At 38.4% G+C, this 18,722-nt stretch overlaps 3 protein-coding genes and 1 pseudogene across 5 annotated transcripts; 2 read left to right on the top strand and 2 right to left on the bottom strand.

The window, feature by feature from the left end:
- The first annotated feature begins 2,262 nt into the window (after window positions 1–2,262).
- Window positions 2,263–6,280, top strand: GBF1 (G-box binding factor 1). Of its 3 annotated transcripts, none has more exons than XM_086243779.1 (11): window positions 2,263–2,687; window positions 3,291–3,403; window positions 3,520–3,609; window positions 3,736–3,825; window positions 3,958–4,133; window positions 4,269–4,326; window positions 4,584–4,632; window positions 4,712–4,920; window positions 5,279–5,356; window positions 5,673–5,798; window positions 5,955–6,280. In XM_086243779.1, exons 1-11 carry the CDS (start codon window positions 2,678–2,680, stop codon window positions 6,033–6,035), a joined length of 1,080 nt encoding a protein of 359 aa, XP_086099905.1. In that variant the 5' UTR covers window positions 2,263–2,677; the 3' UTR covers window positions 6,036–6,280. The 3 variants fall into 3 exon arrangements, with proteins under 3 accessions (XP_086099905.1, XP_086099906.1, XP_086099904.1); XM_086243780.1 differs by having other exon boundaries at window positions 2,266–2,687; window positions 3,211–3,403; XM_086243778.1 differs by lacking the exon at window positions 2,263–2,687 and adding an exon at window positions 2,758–3,122 and having other exon boundaries at window positions 3,211–3,403.
- Window positions 6,281–7,106: 826 nt separating this feature from the next.
- Window positions 7,107–10,896, bottom strand: HVA22K (HVA22-like protein K). Its single transcript, XM_086243782.1, has 8 exons — window positions 10,815–10,896; window positions 10,170–10,231; window positions 9,986–10,083; window positions 9,797–9,848; window positions 9,128–9,191; window positions 7,928–8,023; window positions 7,748–7,820; window positions 7,107–7,511 (listed from the first exon to the last, which is right to left on the bottom strand). Exons 1-8 carry the CDS (start codon window positions 10,845–10,847, stop codon window positions 7,357–7,359), a joined length of 633 nt encoding a protein of 210 aa, XP_086099908.1. The 5' UTR covers window positions 10,848–10,896; the 3' UTR covers window positions 7,107–7,356.
- Window positions 10,897–13,935: 3,039 nt separating this feature from the next.
- LOC147284630 (putative calcium-transporting ATPase 7, plasma membrane-type pseudogene) lies at window positions 13,936–14,466 on the top strand (annotated as a pseudogene).
- Window positions 14,467–16,097: 1,631 nt separating this feature from the next.
- Window positions 16,098–18,411, bottom strand: HAM4 (GRAS family transcription factor). The gene has a single exon (XM_086245863.1). It carries the CDS (start codon window positions 18,250–18,252, stop codon window positions 16,426–16,428), a length of 1,827 nt encoding a protein of 608 aa, XP_086101989.1. The 5' UTR covers window positions 18,253–18,411; the 3' UTR covers window positions 16,098–16,425.
- Between the last annotated feature and the right edge of the window lie 311 nt (window positions 18,412–18,722).

The raw sequence follows: 18,722 nt of genomic DNA on the forward strand, positions 1-18,722 counted from the left end.
AGAAAAAAAACAAGAGTTTTATCTTATGTGTAAGAATACCTACAATTATACACTTTCAAGCTTACATACTTTAGATATGATGAGGAGAAGTTACTTCAAATACTCCATAGGGCATACCCCATTAAAGATTAAGAGAAATGCTAGTTTTGTGTCCCTTTTCTATATTATTTCTTTTCATACCTATTTCGTAGCGTACTATCATGATTTAAATAATTCATTTTATAAATGATTATTTAAAGATCATCTATCAATTGAATGAATCGAAAGTCATCTAATTATTTAACCGTCATCAAATAGCTAATAATTACATAGAAGATCTTTAAGGGTCCATTTGGTTCACAAAATTGATTTCTTGGGAAATCAATTCTTTTGCATTTTTTGGGGAGAAGGAAATGTAAAATTCTCTTTCGTGTGTTTGGTAATTCTGATAGAGTGCTGCTATTTGCACACTTTTTTTTATCTTTTTGCACACCCCCACCAACTTATTTTGTAAAATTACTTAATTGACACAAAAGAAAATTACCTTAAAGGACAACCTACATCATTTAGAAAAAAAAAAAAAAAAACTCTCCTTACATACCACAAACTCAACACTCCTAAACCACAACTACACACCCCACCCTCAACCTCACCTCCAACCACAACCAAAACACACCCCACTAGTGACCCCACCTCCATCCCAAAATTGCCGACACTCACCTCCGCTGTCAACCCGCCTTCATTGCCGCCATGCACCATTTCTCCACCATAGCCATTGGAAGTTGGAGGCATGCCCTAACCTAAAATTTTTGGATTTGAATGTAAATGTAATGCTTTCTTATCTAATTTCAATTGGTAAATCTAATGTTTTTTTATCTAATTTCAATTGGTTAATCAATCCCAATAGCTTTTTCGTCTGTTTGCGATGATTTGGAGTGAGGTTTTTTAGAGGGCAAGAGTGAATTTTCTAGTTATTCATTTTCGGATTCGTAGGTCGTTCGACACTAATTTGCTGAGCATTTCGGTTTTGTTCGGTAGTAAGTTGTCGAACGAAACTGAAAGATTCGACAGCTTACTACCGAACGAAACCGAAATGTTCGGTAGATCAATGCCGAACGACTTGCAAAACCCTATAACCCAAACTCGAAATTTCAATCTTGAAACCTAGAAAACCCGCACTCCAAATTATCTCAAACATAAAAAAATAAGTCTTGGGATGGATTAATCAATTTAAATTTGATAAAAAAACCTAGATTTGCATATGAATCAAAATAATTTAGCTTAAGACATAACTATATGTTGACAACAATAGCTATGATGTTGTAGTAAGGTGGTGAGACCACCAATAACGAATTGATAGTAGTGAGTTAACGGCAACTTTGATGACTGAGTTGACGGCAGTGGTGATGGCTCCGATGATGATGTTGGTATACAGGGGTGTGTTCTTAGTTAGGATTGGGTGGGTGTGAAGTTAGGGGTGGGGGTGTGTATTGTTTGAAAGGGTTGAATGTGTGTGTGTATTGTTTGAATGAATTGAGTGGGGTGTGTAAGAGAAATTTGGTAAAATTAATGAGATTGATGGTATTTTGGTAATGAGAAGTGTGTATTAAAGAGAAATTTTACATTTTAAAAGATGATAGAAAGTGTGTATGAGAAAAGTATGTGCAAAAAGAAAAAAAAAAGTATACAAATAACAGCTCTCTTTTTATAAAGTAAACAAAAAATTACCTTTATTTATTTAAGGAATGACAATAAAGTTAACATTTTCAAATGATTATAGGATTGATTTTGTCAAAAAAAAAAGCAATAAATACTTTCTTAAAAAAAGGAAAACAAAACCCAGGTTGAAGCAAAAGTTTCATTTTTCCGAAATAAGGACATTAGATTCACTTGAGGGAGAAATTTTTTTTTTTTTTATGTACGTACCAAATATAAACATATAATTGATTTCTCTTTCAAAACATGAATCAAACCATCCTCAAAGACTAAAAAAGGAACGACTTCAGTCGTCCAATTACATTGCGTGGGTAGCTAGATTCCTCGAAGTTTAAAATGACATTAAAGTGAGGTGGGATCCACAAACCCTCGAGGGAGTGAGTCATCGGTTTTTCCTTCCTCTTATCCAAGAAAAGTAGTTCCACTTTAAGCTGACGTGGCAGAAAATAAAAGATGAGTTAGTAGAAACCGGAGGGAAAACTGAAAAGCATCGGAGAAGAGTAGAGAAGAAGATTAATAATTAAGAAATAAAATAAAATAGTATTTATGGTAGTTGTCAGGATGAGTCATCGTGGCTTGCGCATCGTCACGATCCAATCCAGTAAAACGTGGACAGCTGGAAGGCTCTTTGCTCGCTCACGTGTCTCCCCCGCGAAACCCTAACATCCTTGTTTCTTCCGGTAGACCACCGCCACACCCGATCCGTCCGTACACACATATCCACTACCAGTCAGTCCCATCCATCCCAGCAACGACAACAACTACTACTTAGAGAGAGAGAGAGAAGCAGAAGCTGAGGAACGGACACACCCACATCTAGCTCCTCCCTCTCTCTCTCTCTCTCTCTTGGCCTCGTACTTTGTTTTTTGAGGTTGTAAAAATCTAAAACCCTAAAGTGTAAACTCCCTTAATTTCTCAGCCGTTCGATCTTATTATAACAAAGTGGTTCCACCTGGACTTCCACCTCACTCATCTAAACGCCATGAAAGCAGGTCTGTCTCTCTCTCTTTTCTTTCCTTAAATAATTCTAATCACGCGTCTCATAGCCTAATTTCTCGTTAATTTCCTTTCCCGTTTTGTGTTTATGTATCCACAACTTAATTTCGAAATCTGAACTTCATTAATTTCTTTGTTGTTTTTACACAAGTTAATCTGCTGCTGTTGTTGTTGTTGTTGCTGCTGCTGGTAGTGATTCACTGTCAACTTTTGTTTGAGCTCTGTGATAGTGATTTGATTGAATTTTGAGCTTGCCCAGTAGGAAAATTAGTTAAATTTAGATGAAGATAGGTGTAATTCAATTCCAAAGCTGGTAAATTTTGGGGCTTTGAGTTTCAAATCAGTGCCTGAATAGTAAATGCTTGAGAATTTGGAAGGGAATTTTTTCAGTCTAGCCCCTCCCCCCCTTTTTCGGTTCAATGTGATATGGGGTAGGTCTTCAATTAGAGTATCTAATTTTGTCTTCAATTAAGCATGTAATTACTGATTCTTAGGACTGTTGACTTTGATGTTTTTCAGGTTCTTCATAGATATCATTAAGAGTAAACTTGATCTGGTAAATTGTGAACTAAAGCCTAAAGGGGTGTTTGCTGTACCAGTCAAAATGGGGACAGGGGAAGAGAGCACACCTTCTAAGCCTCCCAAACAAGGTTCTACAGCTCAGGAGATGCCAACAACACCTTCATATCCTGATTGGTCTAGCTCTATGCAGGTTCATGATGAAAACACACTGTGGATCAATATGTAATTTTTTGTGAAGTAGGAAGATAGAAATTTTAGTATCTTGATAAATAAATTTAATAGCTCACAGCTCAGCTTCTTGTTTAGGCTTATTATGGTCCTGGAGCTACTCCGCCTCCCTTTTTCGCCTCTACTGTTGCTTCCCCAACACCCCACCCCTATCTGTGGGGAGCCCAGGTGAATTCTCATTTACTTTTAGAATTATACAGTGGCATACATGTTCCATAATAGAGATTGTTGCTTTTTATTATTTGTTTATTCTTTTTATGAGAAAGAAGGTGGTTTTTGTTTACGATTTTCCAGCACCCTATGATGCCACCATATGGAACTCCAGTTCCATATCAAGCCATGTATCCTCCAGGTGGAGTTTATGCTCATCCTAGTATGGTCACGGTATGATGTTCTTCCTCCTGTATGATTATATCCCCTTGCAATCGTAACCAATTCTGACAGACACATGCCTCTATGATATCTAGGAAGATTTGAAATTGATCAGCTGATTTGTTTTATCTATCTGTTCTGTAGACTCCAGTCCCAGCACAGATAAATCCAGAGTTGGATGGGAAGGGTCCAGATGTGAAAGAGAGGGCTTCAACCAAAAAACCCAAGGGAGCTGCAGGAAATACAAGTTTGGTTGGTGGCAAGGCTGGGGAGAGTGGAAAAGCAACTTCAGGTTCAGGAAATGATGGCGCTTCACAAAGGTGCACTGGTCTTTGCTTTGGATTCTTCCTTTTAACAAGTTTTTATATCATTTTTTTCTTCATTACATTGATTTTGTTAAAAGACTTTTCTATCAGTGTAGTGCCTTGTCTGACTGTAAATTTTCTGGTTTATAGTGGTGACAGTGGTAGTGAGGGTTCATCAGATGGAAGTGATGATAATGCTAACCAACAGGTGTGTGCATGCATTACATTACAGTTAATTACTCCTAGGTGTTCTTTATAACTAATTCAAATGGCTAACAAAGTTGCGGGAGCTTTTGAAACCCATCTGGAAAACTGGTGTTGTCATTTTATGCTCTCGCGCATCTAAAATTATATACTATGTGTATTGGAGTTTAGACTTCCATAATAACCTGGCCTAATAAAATTTCTTTTGGTTGATGTATTTTTTTTTTTCTTCTAATGAAATCATGGCTACTTTTTCTTTAGGAATATGGTGCAAACAAGAAGGGAAGCTTTGACAAGATGCTTGCAGATGGTAGATCAATTGAGTTCAACCAACAGTTCCTACCTATGTTATATTTACTAAAATGGTTTTCTAACAATTAATTTTTCAGGAGCAAATGCACAGAATAGCACTGCTGCAGTGCCTGGGAAGCCTGTAGTCTCTATGCCTGCAACTAATCTGAATATTGGAATGGACTTATGGAATGCATCCCCTGCTGGTGCTGGAGGAGCAAAAGTGAGAGCAAATCCATCTGGTGCCTCATCGGCTGTGGTTCCTGCATCCATGATGGGACGTGAAGGTCCTGACCATTGGATCCAAGTAAGAACCTTTCTGTTATCTTTTAAACTGTTATTGTCTACTCATTATACATGCAAAACTTTATATATAATATTTATATGTATTTGTAATTGAATTGCCTAAGAATTAAATGGTTATTTTGCTAATGAAGTCAATCATATTGTTAATGAAATGATAATACTTGAATTATTATTGTACTTTCAATTTAATTTCTTTTCTGCGTGTTCATCTTTTAAAATGGGCTTCCATTTATATTTTGTGGAGGTGTCTAGTCTTGAAGACCTTCTGGAGATCATCTTTCTTAAAAGACTGATGTTGTACTTCTGTATTAGTTTTACCTCGCTTTAATGTTTTTAATTTGTTTTCATGATTTTGACAGGACGAACGTGAACTGAAAAGACAGAAAAGGAAGCAATCGAATAGGGAATCAGCTAGGAGGTCAAGATTACGGAAGCAGGTACAGATGTACTTATGCATACCTGTTGGCAGAAATTTCCCTGTTCTATCTGCCTTGTTTTGTTTATGTTTTTTTTTTAAACCATTATCCAATTTGGTTCCACCAAATCCAGGCTCTGAAAGGAAAATCTGAATTTAAGGGAAATAAAATAGTTATCCCTTTTCAACTAGTGGAGTTTTTAATTTTGCATTGGCCTACTGGAGAATAATAAATTTTGAGGACCAAGAAAGAGTATTGAAAAATAGAGCTATTTGATTAGACCTGAACAAACAAAATATCAGCCTAAAATCACTTTTCCATTTCCTATGTTTTCCAGGCAGAGTGTGAAGAGCTACAAGCAAGAGTAGAGACATTGAGCAATGAGAATCATAACCTTAGAGATGAGCTGCACAGGCTTTCTGAGGATTGCGAGAAACTTACTTCTGAAAACACTTCTATAAAGGTTTATTTCAATGATGATTGCATTTTGTTCACTTCCTTTACTTGTATACCGAATGTTAAGAGAATCCTTGCTTGTTGTCAAGTGCTAGCTTGATTCATCAAAAGCAATCCAGAGTGTAGTCCATTTTCTAACGAGCATAATTTTCTGGCTATACAGGAAGAATTAACACGATTGTGCGGACCAGATGTAGTAGCAAACCTTGAGCACCAGGCTGGTGGTGGTGAAAGCAACAGCTGAGATGAAATTAGTCTCTCCTCATAGTAACAGAAATTTATTGAGCTCCGGAGACCATGACACCCTCGAATTGAGCGTAGAGTATTTGTTTTTCTTACTAATTTGTACACTTAACCCTTCTCTGTAACTGCAACTTTTATTTATGAACTTGTAACCGAGTTGGATCCTTGATGGAACCATGCAAATTGTTGTATCATTGGAAAAGAGTATATAATAGATTACTTCCATGGACTCTTAAGCTTTTTGAATCGATCTATGGTGTCTCATTAGTATGATGCCCTATTGTTTGTCTATATTCATTTAGCCACCCAATGGGGGAGCTGTTTGTTTAGAATTAGAGACATCCAACTTGTTGGATCTTTTATTCCAAGTGACTGAGATAGGAAGATGTTAAATTGCATTCTTGTCCCAGAATCTTTACAAATAACTCATATGAGATGAGTATTACATTGGTCTTACAATATAATCGATTTCACATAAAATGACTTTATATGAAAAAGTTGGAAGATTAGTTGGGTTTCAATAAAGCATTTTCTATTTTTCTTAGGTGATAATATTTAGTTCACACGCGAGCGGAAAAGCAGTTTAGTTGGTTGAATTAGGATAAAGTTTTTATTGAAGTTATTTCAAATTCGTTCTAAAATTTTAGAGGTAATTAATCCTTTTTGCGTTTATTAGTTGACAAAGTGAATTCTTCGATCAGATACAGAAACCGTGAAAAGGAATAGTTTTTCAGGAAGAAAAAAGGGAAAGGATTTGCCTTTTTATTTTGTTTTTCTATTTGAAAGTTACATATTACACCACCAAAATTCAAACTCTGACCCGAAAATATTGAAAGCATCCTAGTTCCTAGGGGATTAAAAAGGGAAGAAACTAAGAGCAGAAATTTTGGAGATATTTTAGTGTCTTTTTTTTCCTCCTATTTTGTCCTCTTAGGAACTAGCTCACCATCGATCGGTTAGAAACGGCAGTGCTTGGTCAAAGAACTTCCAGTGAGAAATTTTTAACATGTTTACGAAAGGGGATGAAATAAATAATAAGAACAAAAACCTGAAACGGAATGTGGTAAAGACTAAGACAAAACACATGCAATATTTACGTATGCAAAAGTACAGTTAAACCTTATATACATAATCTGGCCCAATCGACAAAGAACATGCTAACAGTCAAACTAGAAATGATTTCTTCGTTTTATTGTATGCTACACACTACCTCAGATCTTCACTAGTTAAAAGCACAAATAAAAGAAATATAAGACTACCTTATCATAGGGGGGATGATTTTTTTTCTTTTTTCTTTTTCTTGCAGCGGAACTTGTAAGAATTCAATCATGACCAGACTCAGAATCCACGGTTGCTCCTGTCTGACCTTCAATTGGGGCTGTTCTTGTCTGGCCTTCAATTGGGGTTGTTCTTGTCTGGCCTTCAATTGCATTTCGCTGTTGTAGATCCGAACTAGCCCTGCCCTTATACACTTGGTCTGTTAAAAGGAGGGAAGACAATGAATTTTAGTCAGCCAAAATGAACTAGGCTACTAGCGAATTTAACAAACAAGCACTAACTACTAGCCTCTGAAACCTAATGATATCCATTCCTTTGTATGTGATTCCTTTGAATAGGATTATGTGGAGGAAAAGGAATATCCCTTTTCTGTAGTCCACTACCACTTTTTGACTTTGAGCGTGTGTTGTGGGGGGTAACCAATGTCATTCTCACCTGAACCCAAAATTTTCATGACCATAGCCTTAGCATACTGGATCTCTGCTTGGTGTGCATTGATGAGTTTGAGCTGCAATAAAGAAACCAGAATACCTCAATAAACGTACATTTTAGTGTTTTACCATTCAAACAAACTCACATTGCTCAATCAAAACTATATGGAGACAATGGGCATACCAATTCACCATATGTAAGGCCCAAAACTCGATCAACTTTAGCTTGATGCCTCAAAAGGAATGGGCGTAGGTGGTTCATGTACAACTGATTCGCCCCCTGGTGGAAAGCAGGCAGTTATTTATTTATTTTTTATAGAAGAAAGCAGGCTCAACTCAAGGTTTCCCTCATGTCCAGATCGCACATAAAAACATAAGATTAGACCCCCATAACCTAAATGAATATATATATATAACAGATTTGATCAGTGCGGACAAACGGACGTGCGAACATGCCGCCGAGTGCTCGGTAGCATGTTTTTTACAACGGCCAAGTGCTGCACCTAGCACTTGGCGCTAGGTGTGAATGTGTGGACGTCCGCACCTAAATGGGCCTGTATATATATACACGTATAATATATAGATGCGTGTGTGTATCTGTCTCTCTGTCACCATCCTCATAAACAATGATCCTTGAAAGAAATTGGACTATGATGTGAAAAGATCTAGATATCCACTGAATTAGATAAAAGTAATACTTTAAAGGAATTCGGGTTCTTTGTTTGATGTCTTTCAGCCAAAACCTAAATGTTTATAACTTGACAACTTACAAAAATAACCCCCAAAGCTAAATCAACTGCTCTAAAACTACATTTTACTCGTAATCTCATTGTACCACCCCCGGCCCCCAAACAAACATGAGGAATACCTACCAAAATTCCCTTGAGAAAAGAAATTTCAACCTAATTCAAAGATAAATATGTTGTTATATAGTAGATTAACAGATTTCTCACATGCATAGGAGCTTCAATTATAGCACAGTAACTAAGAAGCAAGAGTTTATTAATAAGCCTTTGGGGCTAGCCCAGGTGGTGAGGGGATGGGAAAAGGTTTACGATTAGGATAGGTCATGGTTCAATCTGATCCCAATGTGCCAGAAGAAAATATCATCAAAACAGAAAGATGAAGACAAATTTTTTTTTTTTATTTGATGTAACTATTCAGTTTTATCCAAAAATGCCCAGAGGGTATTTCCTGAATTACAAATGAGTCAGAAAATAATGAGGATGATTGCAATGACATAATAGAAGTGAATGCAAGAGAGGGAGGGAGAAGATGGACAATTAGAGCCAACTCAACTTCGTGACAGATAGGTACCATTGTCATTCTTCTTCAATAGATATTGATATAAACACTCCAAAGGGAAGAATCAAAATTGACTTACATCAGCAGATGGAAGTTGAAGCCAAACAAGAAATGCAAATTTCATATGATAGTACATTGGGCACCTGTTCACAACAAAAAAAGATGAAGATATTCAGGTTCAGAAACACACATGCATAAACTACCAGTGATATCTTTTCTTATAAAGTTGTTGGATATATTTTACTCTTCCCTTATGCTAATAGAATCTCATTTATAACCATAGATGATAGTGTTGAAACACATTCTACACTGAATACTACTGCATCAGTGTCTTGTTGGAAAAATGGTTTCATGTCATGATCATAACAAGTACATAAGCAGAGGAATGTGTAAGTATATAAAGACTGTAGTGTAGCCTTCTTTATTATTCTTGAAATGTCAATTTCAATTATCAACAACTTATGGTTGACACTTGACACATCACACATTTAACCTTATTCATTAAACCATCTATAATGTACAAAATCAGAAGAGAATGAGAGTAATCCTGAAACTACACAAAGCTAGCAAGGATAATTAGACAGTGAATTCTGGGTAAACATGAGAAGAAGTAGTACATGTTAAATGCAACATATCAAACATTTTATGGGATTTTCTAGAGGCAAAACTTGCCCTATCTAACCTTACATAGAGAATTTTTCCTAAATAACAAATACGATAATTTAGAGAATAGGGTCCAGAGCCTTACCAAGAAATAAGCTTATCTGAAAATATTTCCACAAGGCTGAAAGATCCATAAGCTGCAATCATTTGAAGGAATTTGAAGAACTAATTTAGTTGCATGAAAGGGCTCAAATAAGCCTCTAATATAAATGAGATGAAAGGTGATCTAAATTCAAGTGCCAAAGGGAAAAAAGAAATAATAGTAATTCCCAACCTGCCCAATATAAAAGCCACTTATGTTGCGCAGTATGGTCTTTCCTCTCAATTGCCTTGCAGGTACAGTATACTGGTAAAGCAATCCCCACAGAACAACTATTCCAGGGAAAAACTCAAAATTATACCATAAATAACCACTTTTTAAGTTTAACCTGGACAAAGGAACACTAACCATGTCTTACCATGCTGTTCGCAGTACAATGTTCGTACCCCCAAGAGGTCCGAGGAGCAACCGCAGCCCTACCTGCATCAGATATTCTCATACATCAATTAAAGCATGTAATTATCAGAAAGGCATTGCATTCCGATCTTAAATGCAACAATGACGCCAATAGTGAAAGCCGAAAAACAATATACACACACAAGCAACTACTATGGGCACACACAAAAACACAATAGGCCACAAGATTGCACTTTAAGAACTACTGAATAACTGCAGAGGCTTCAAAGAAATCAATGAATTTCACAATCCAAAATCTTAAACTACCACTGCAATTAGTATTACAATCAGGGATTTACTTCTACGATTCATTGTCTAGTACCGGACTCGCACGATTTACAGCAACAATTGGAATTCCAAACAAAAAAAAAAGACGAAATGAAAAGAAAACAAACTTATGAAATTCAAATTGAATCATCTTGAAAATTACTGAATAAACATTTTGATTTGAAATTATGAATTGCTGAGAATCCCTAACGCGCGCGAAGTAATTTCGAATTTATTGAACATTAGCCAAAAAATAAACGAAATAGAAATGAGAACAAAACATAGATTATTGAGCGAAGCGCAATGGAAAACAAATCGAAGGAGGAAGATGAAACGTGACCTCGCTGGCTATTTTGGATCCGATAACAGCCATTTCAGAGCAGAGCAGAGAGCGCAGCGAATGCGACTAACCGTTAATTACGTTTTCAATATGGCGGTGGTTGGTTTATATGATTACCGTTTATATACTTCCGGTTTAATAAAAAATGTAAGGGTGGTTTGTTTTTCATTAAAAAAATATATATTAAAGAAAGAGGAGACACGAGATAAATAAAAAATTTGAGAAGTTAAGAAGAAGTGAAGAACAAATAGATAAATTTAAGACATAAATTCAATTTAGACACATAACTATATAAGCTATTTCAACGGAGTTCATGAACTTTAAAATATTTCAAATATACACCCGATCTATTATATAAATTGAAAAATGAATTTATGTCCATTGATTCGTTGAGAGATCAGTTAAATGACAGCTTGGCTTTTACTGACCGGGATTACTTGACGACGTGGCGCTATCTCAGCAAACATTTTCCGCCGAATGAGCTACACGGGCCCACAATTTAATAATAATAGAGAGAGTGAGAGTTTGTGGGCCCGTGTCAGGGGTTAGGTGGACCCGTATGGCTCATTTCCTGCCAAATAAGCAACACAGGTCCACCTAACCCCTGACACGGGTCCACAAACTCATCATCTCTTTCTCGCTCGTTGAACACAAGTGAGAGATTTATATTCAAATTTGGGGGAAAACGTGATGTTTTTTGGAGACTAAATGGTCAGGAGAATGTTCGACGAGCGGGAAGGAGGTGATGGGTGTGTGGGCCCGTGTCAAGTGGACATGTGTTGCTCATTTGGCGGGAAATGTATGCTGAGTTGGTGCCACGTCGCCAATTAATTCCCGTTAGCAAAACCCAAGCTGACATTTAACTGATCTCTCAATAAATTAATGGACGGAATTTCACTTTTCAATTTACATAATAAATCAGGTGTATATTTGAAATATTTGAAATTTCATGGACCCCGTTGAAATAGCATATATAGTTATATGTCTAAATTGTATTTATGCCTAAATTTAAATTAAAAAATCAATTATTTTATTTTTATTTTTATTCTAAAACCTTTTAATGTTTTCTCACATGTGTTATCTAACTTATCTTTCAAACATTTTCTACCTTCCTTGTGATATAAAAAAAAAAAAAGAATTAATTACCCTAAGCTACCTTTTATTTATTGTTTTTACTCTCTAGTGCACCAATTAATTTTTCTTAATAACAAGGTAAGTTGCTATCTTGAAATCTGGTCAATTGCCATTTTATTTCCTTTTTGTCATTCTCTCTCTTTTCTCTTCTCTCTTCACGCTCATCTTCTCTCTTTATCCCCCCACTATATCTTTTTTCTCTTTCTTCTTCATCATCTTCTTGTTCTTCTTCTTCGCAGAGCAAGCACCTCCAGGACGAACACCACCACCACGAGCAGCTCCGCGATCTGTTCGTCATCCAGTTTCCCATTTTGCCGCTGCCGGCCACTAATTTCGATCCAATTTATCAATTAATCAAATAATTCAGATCCCGACTTTTCTCTCTTCTTATCAAGGTCTCTGCATGAGTATGTTTAGGTTCTTGATTTTTTTTGTTTAGTTCAGTTTCTGGAACTGCAATTGAACTTTCTGCAGTTTCTGGAACTACAAGTGAACTGAAACTGCAGTTTCTGGAACTGTAAGTGAACAGAAACTGCAATTTATTATAGTTGAAACTGCAGTTTATTGGAGTTGCGGACTTGCAGTTTCAGTTTCTGAAACTGTAAGTGAACTGAAAGTGCAGAAACTGCAATTTATTAGAGTTGAAACTGCAGTTTATTGGAGTTGCGGACTTGCAGTTTCAGTTTCAGTTTTTTGGGTTTACCCTAAATTGCAGTTTCTGCAGTTTATGAAACTGTAAGTGAACTGAAACTGCAGAAACTGCAATTTAGTAGAGTTGAAACTGTAGTTTATTGGAGTTGCGGACTTGTAGTTTCAGTTTCTGTTTTTTGGTGATGCGTTGATGCTGATATTTTAGAAGATGTCTGCATGTTATGTTTTTGTTATGTCTATTTTCAGATGGTATTTTGGGATCTAGTGGGTGTGGTGTCCGCAAATGAATAATAAGATTGTGGTAGTTGGCCCGCAAAGAAAGAATGAGGCTTTAGGTGGTTTTGGTTAATATATTTAGGTACAAATATATGTATGTTAAAGGACCCTAAAAAAAATATACTAGCATTCAGATTCACTTGAACACCTACAAAATTAGAAATAAACATTTCTGGATATTTAGCCTATGGTGAGCTTGATTCTTTATTTTCTTTTTCTTTTCTTCTTTTTGTTTTAATAATAAGAGTAAATTACAATTAGTATCTCAATTTTACATGTTGTTTTAACTTAGTACCCCTAACTTTGAAAACTTGCAAAAAAGTATCTTAACTTTCATTTTGTGTCAAAATAGTACCTTCGTTAGTTTTTTTGTCAAATAAACCGTTATCTGCTGACGTAGTAAAGGTATTTTCGTATTTTTCTTCAAATTTAAAAAACAATAATATTTTTAAAAAATTTTGAATAAATTTTTTTTAAAAAATAATTAAATAAACAAATTTCATAAAACAAAAAAAAAAAACCTTTCCCCAGCCATGCCCATCCCCCCCTCCCTTCCCCGCCCCCCACCCAGCCCCTCCCCCAGGTAGAAAGAGCAAAACCCAATTTCTCTAGAGCAAAATCAAATTCCCACAAGTGGTTTTGCTGCATTATGTTGCCAATAATAGTAAGACCCGTCCCTTGTAAGGGGACAAGTCCAATACACTTGATCTCAGATGCATAATGAATAATATAGCTCTTGATTGGTGGCTGAAATCAAGTTCCACCTGCCATGTGAAATTTCAATGGTGGCACCGAAGACTCATCAAATGTTGTGGCATTGAAGCAGAACTCAAGTGGGTCCACATCTTTGGTGACTCTTGGGTATTTTGACAAAGCCTTGGTGAGTGCAGCCATCACAGGCTGGTAAGCTGGTTGGGGCTGGGGCTGGGGGTACGACGGGGTTGAGGCTGTGGGAGGGGGTGCGACGGGACTGGGGTGGGGAAGAGGGTGGGTCGGGGCAGGGAGAGGGGGAGGATGGCTGGGGGCTGGCTGGGTGGGTGCGGGGAGGAGGAGGGAGGGGATGGGTGGGGGGAGTGGGGGGCTGGTAAGGGACGAGGGGTGGGGGAAGGGAGGGGCTTCTGAGATAGTTTTGGCTGCATGTGACAAATTCCTGGGTCCAAATGGTGAGGTTGTTCCCCTTGATAAAGCATCCATCGATCTTTTGAATGGTATCATACAAAGATTTGCTAATGAAGCCCTTAGAACTCTACGCCTCGCGTACATGGACATCAGAAGTGAGTTCTCTGCTGAAAGTCCTATTCCCCCCAATGGATATACATGTATTGGAATTGTGGGAATCAAGGATCCAGTTCGTCCTGGTGTCAGGGAGTCTGTTGAGATTTGTAGGTCTGCTGGTATTACAGTCAGGATGGTTACTGGAGACAACATAAACATTGCAAAAGCAATTGCAAGAGAATGTGGAATTTTGACTGATGGGGGTTTAGCAATTAAAGGCCCAGTATTTCGTGAAAAAAGTGAAGAGGAATTACAAAAAATTATTCCAAAAATTCAGGTGCATTTGCTTTACTATTCTAATTTGATTTTGCTATAGAGAAATTGGGTTTTGCTCTTTCAACCTGGGGGAGGGGCTGGGTGGGAGGTGGGGAAGGGAGGGGGGATGGGCATGGCTGGCGAAAGGGTTTTTTTTTGTCTTATGAAATTTGTTTATTTAATTATTTGTTTAAAATTTTGAGAAAAATACGAAAAATATTTTTGACACGTCAGTATATAACGGTTTATTTGACAAAAAAACTAACGAAAGTATTATTTTGACACAAAATAAAAATTAAGGTATTTTTTTACAAATTTTCAAAGTTGAGATACTACATTGAAACAACGTATAAAATTGAGGTACTAAATTACAAATTATAATTTGCTCTAATAATAACCATACTCAAGTGTCAATCACGGGCACTCTATGAACCCTGACACCCTAACTTCATATGGGACTTTTAAGGCTACCAACTATTACAAAGTCATATTTGCATTAATGCCACTTTATTGGGTTATTGTGTATGATACTATTCCAAATTGATGACGTGGCCTCATCTCTATTGCTCATCTTATCCGTATGTAAGTAAATATCCCACTTACCTGTGGCAAAAAATATGTATATATATATCCAGGCTCCTTCTGTTGAGGTATACCTCAACTTATTTATGTTGAGGTATATCCTGTTGGGGCGTACACGAGTCTTTTTGTGTCAATCCGAACCGTTCATTTTTTACATCTCCATAAATAGATCATCCTTGCAAAAAATTAGCCAAATCGGAAATCATTTGCCTATCTAACTTTGATCAAATAAATGGACGAACCAAATATTTTCGATGAAACCGTCTATTTGTTTTATCAAAGTTAGATAGGCAAATGATTTTCGATTGGGCTAATTTTTTGCAAGGATGATCTATCAATGAAGATTATCCTTGGGAACGGTTCGGATCGACACAAAACGACTCGTGTGGGCTCCAACAAGGTCATACCTCAACATAAATAAGTTGAGGTATACCTCAACAGAAGGAGCCTGTATATATATCCCACTTATTTCTTCTTTGCCTATATATACAATCTTACAAACAAAGGCAAAGGATTCACAACCCTAAATACGTACACATAGAGAGAATAATCCATAAGTTTTTACCTTGTTTTTTTTTATTCTCTCAAGTTCTTATCTTGTTTTTGCTTCTCTATCTTCATTTGTTTATACTTGATTTAATCATCAGAACGTAATTGGCTAATACAACACCAATATTACTTTTATTGACTCTTGTTTATGCATATAACATTCACTAAGACACATCAGCAAACCATTCATCCAAAACACTCCATGTCATCCATAAAGAAGACCAAATAGGAAGCTGAGTCAACTGTTTGAAGTTGTTGTAATCATTCACCGATTGTTGCATTAACATTTGGTGTACTAAGTTGTTAGAGTGAGTTTCTTAGCTAAAATCAATCAAAATGATTAAGGATGAAGGTATGGTTAATTTTGTTATATGACATACTGTTGTTTAGTCTGTTTGATCTAAAAATAATATAAAACACATTGATAATAATAATAATGGGAAAGTTGTTACATATTTATTGCTATTGTTTAGGATTAAAATGGACCATCTATGTAACTAAATCTATCATTTATAGAGGATAAATTAATTTAAATGTAAGAAAAATATAAGAAATTAATTATGTGCAAGGAGTTTGATTCATTGATTCATAATTGAGTGTTGGGACATGGCCAATAATTGCTTAGCTTCCCGGTTATGTTTGTTTAAAACCAAGCCAAAAAAGAAAGTTACAAAAATAAAACCAACGAAGACGTACACCAACAGAAACTAAACTACTCCCAATTCCCAAACACAACAAAACAAATTGGTCGGGAAAATCAGGATACACTTACATACTTACATCCCAAACCCCAATAGTTAATTAACACTAATTAAGAGAGACTGAAAGAGTATAATACTATAATTCCTTCATTTATAGCTACTTATTTGCTAGCTAGCTGATTGCTAAACTAATAGCACCTCCATGCCGACGTGGCAACCAGGGCCCTCTCGTGCCAGCAAAGCACCAACTCGGCCTGACGCTTTGCCACGTGGAACCCCCTGACCTGGACCTTTCCCAAGAGGCAGTGCGCTTGAAAGTCCGCGAACTGGCTCAGCTCCACGGGCCTCATTCCCGCGCCCTGAAACGCTTCCCGCCACGGCGGCACGCGCCTCCCCGCCGCCTCCACCGCCGCCTCAATCTTCGGCCGCAGCACAAACGTCTCGATCTTCCTCACCATATCGCCGGCAGCCGCCGCGTCCAGCGACTCCAGCATGATCGAGAAGAACTCGAGCCCGCACACGAAGTTCCTCCGGAACGACGTCGCCGCACCACCGGAATCTGCCGACCCCTCGCCGTCCACGAACACCACGACGCTCGGCGACACCCTTCGCATGTCGCCGAGAAACGCGGCGACGCCGTTCGGAGAGCCGAGGCGGCGGAGGATGTACGGCGAGAGAAGAACAGCCGTTTTCTCTCCGTCCATGGACTTGATCGCTTTGAACGACAACATCTCGAACGAACGGACGGTGAGGAAGTCGATCTGGAATCGGATCTTGAGCTCGTGAGCGAACTGTGAGAGGTTCTCTCTGATCAGCCGGATCTCGACGTCGTACTCCTCCGGCACGACGGCGGTGATTCGGAGCACCGGCGGGCTCGTCCGGCAGGCGTTGGCTTTCTCGGCGAGCTCTTTCATGAGCGAGGCGTACTGGCCGCCGAGGCCGATGTCGAAGTCGATGACGTGGATGAAGGTGGAGCCGTGGAGGGCTTCGAGGAGGGCTTGATTGGTGGTGAAGTGAGAGAACATCGGGATCGGAGATATGCCTGAGAATCCCTTGTAGGCCCGGATGGTCTGGACAATTTCGGCCCAGGAAGAGCGCTGGTGAGCCTGGGCAGCAGCCCCGTTGAGGCCCGTCAGGAGGGATTGGAGAGCGTCTTTGAAATAAACCGCGGCACGTTGGAGCGGTTTCCCGACGGGTTTTGATCCGTTGAGGGAGGATCGCAGCCGTTGATTCAGCCGGTCGAGGATCACCTGGGCGAGTTGCAACTCGTCCGAGTCGAAACAGTCTGCTGCGCGGAGTAGCTCCTCTATGAAATCGAACCCCACGTTCCAATTGCCCGATTGATGAAAGTTTCCATCATCGTAGCAATTATTGAGATTATTGTTGTTGTGAATGAAAGTTTGGTTGGAGCTGTACACATCGGAGAGACTGAAATCGGAGTGGACCAAGTGGGTGGGATCGAACGGCTGGGGTTGTGGGTACTCGGGAAGATTGGGAATTTGAGTGGTGTCGCTGGAGGGGTTGGAATTATTCTTCAAGTTGGGAACAGAGTCGTCGTGTAAGCCCAAGTCCCTCATGATGGAGTCCCAGTCCAAGTTGTGCAGCACCTGCTCTTCGGACTCTTCCCACTCAAGAGGGTCATGGTTATTCGGCTCAGAAATGGCCGAAATCTTGGCGGGTTTTTGATCGGCCACGGGGCTGGGGCTGTGGCGGAGGTCTAGAACCGAAGTGGGTTCGTAGCACAAGTTTGGGATACTGATTGGACTGTGAAAGCCAATACCACTTCGCGTGGTTGGGTTGGTGTTGTTGTTGCAATTCGGTTCGGGTTTTGGGTTGGGAGAGTGGTTGTTTTGTGGAGAGTTAACTGGGACTCTCATGGCTTGTTTGGAATGAAAATTGGAGGAGCTGAGCCGAGAGCACAGAAAGAAAGAAAGAGGGATGAATGGAATAAGAAGAAGGGTAAGGGGGCTTTTGGTGGTGATGATTGCTGGCTTTTTATCTTTGCGTGTGTGCATGGTGTGTATGGTATATAAGTGATCATAGGGTGTTTATTATTATAATTAAGTGAACAATGTGTCATACATGACAGACATGGATGACGAGGGTCAGAGGCTGCTTTTGATCTCTTTGAAGCTTCTTGTTCAAGTCACCATGCACAATGCTAGCTTTTGAGTTCTGTCTTTGTTTGATTCGCTGCCTAATTCGCTTTTGCTATCTCTGCCCATGCAAACAAAGCACTCAAACCATGCGATATATCGACCCGCCCTGCTCGTAACTCAGGAGTCAGGACATGCACTGCCGCACTGGGCTAAGGCTAACTTTAACGACCCAAACAAAGAAGACCACTTCTAACAGTGCGTACGCACACGCAAGGCCATCACTCAAATATAAAAGATATACTAAAACTAATATAACTACTAAACTATAAAAACTTAAAGCCTTAATTTAATTTAATAGATAAATAGATTAACAATGTATATCAAAA

The sequence above is a fragment of the Dryas octopetala genome, chromosome 5 (assembly GCF_963921425.1).
Source record: "Dryas octopetala chromosome 5, drDryOcto1.1, whole genome shotgun sequence".
Lineage (NCBI taxonomy): Eukaryota > Viridiplantae > Streptophyta > Magnoliopsida > Rosales > Rosaceae > Dryas > Dryas octopetala.

Coding starts and splice junctions, on each gene's coding strand:
- GBF1 (XM_086243778.1), top strand. Junction 3,610..3,735: donor CCTATCTGTGGGGAGCCCAG/GTGAATTCTCAT, acceptor ACGATTTTCCAG/CACCCTATGATGCCACCATA. Junction 4,921..5,278: donor GTCCTGACCATTGGATCCAA/GTAAGAACCTTT, acceptor TGATTTTGACAG/GACGAACGTGAACTGAAAAG.
- HVA22K (XM_086243782.1), bottom strand. CDS start 10,847: ATGGCTGTTATCGGATCCAAAATAGCCAGCGAG. Junction 10,232..10,814: donor GATCCAAAATAGCCAGCGAG/GTCACGTTTCAT, acceptor TATCTGATGCAG/GTAGGGCTGCGGTTGCTCCT. Junction 7,512..7,747: donor CATGAAAATTTTGGGTTCAG/GTGAGAATGACA, acceptor TCCTTTTAACAG/ACCAAGTGTATAAGGGCAGG.
- HAM4 (XM_086245863.1), bottom strand. CDS start 18,252: ATGCACACACGCAAAGATAAAAAGCCAGCAATCATCACCACCAAAAGC.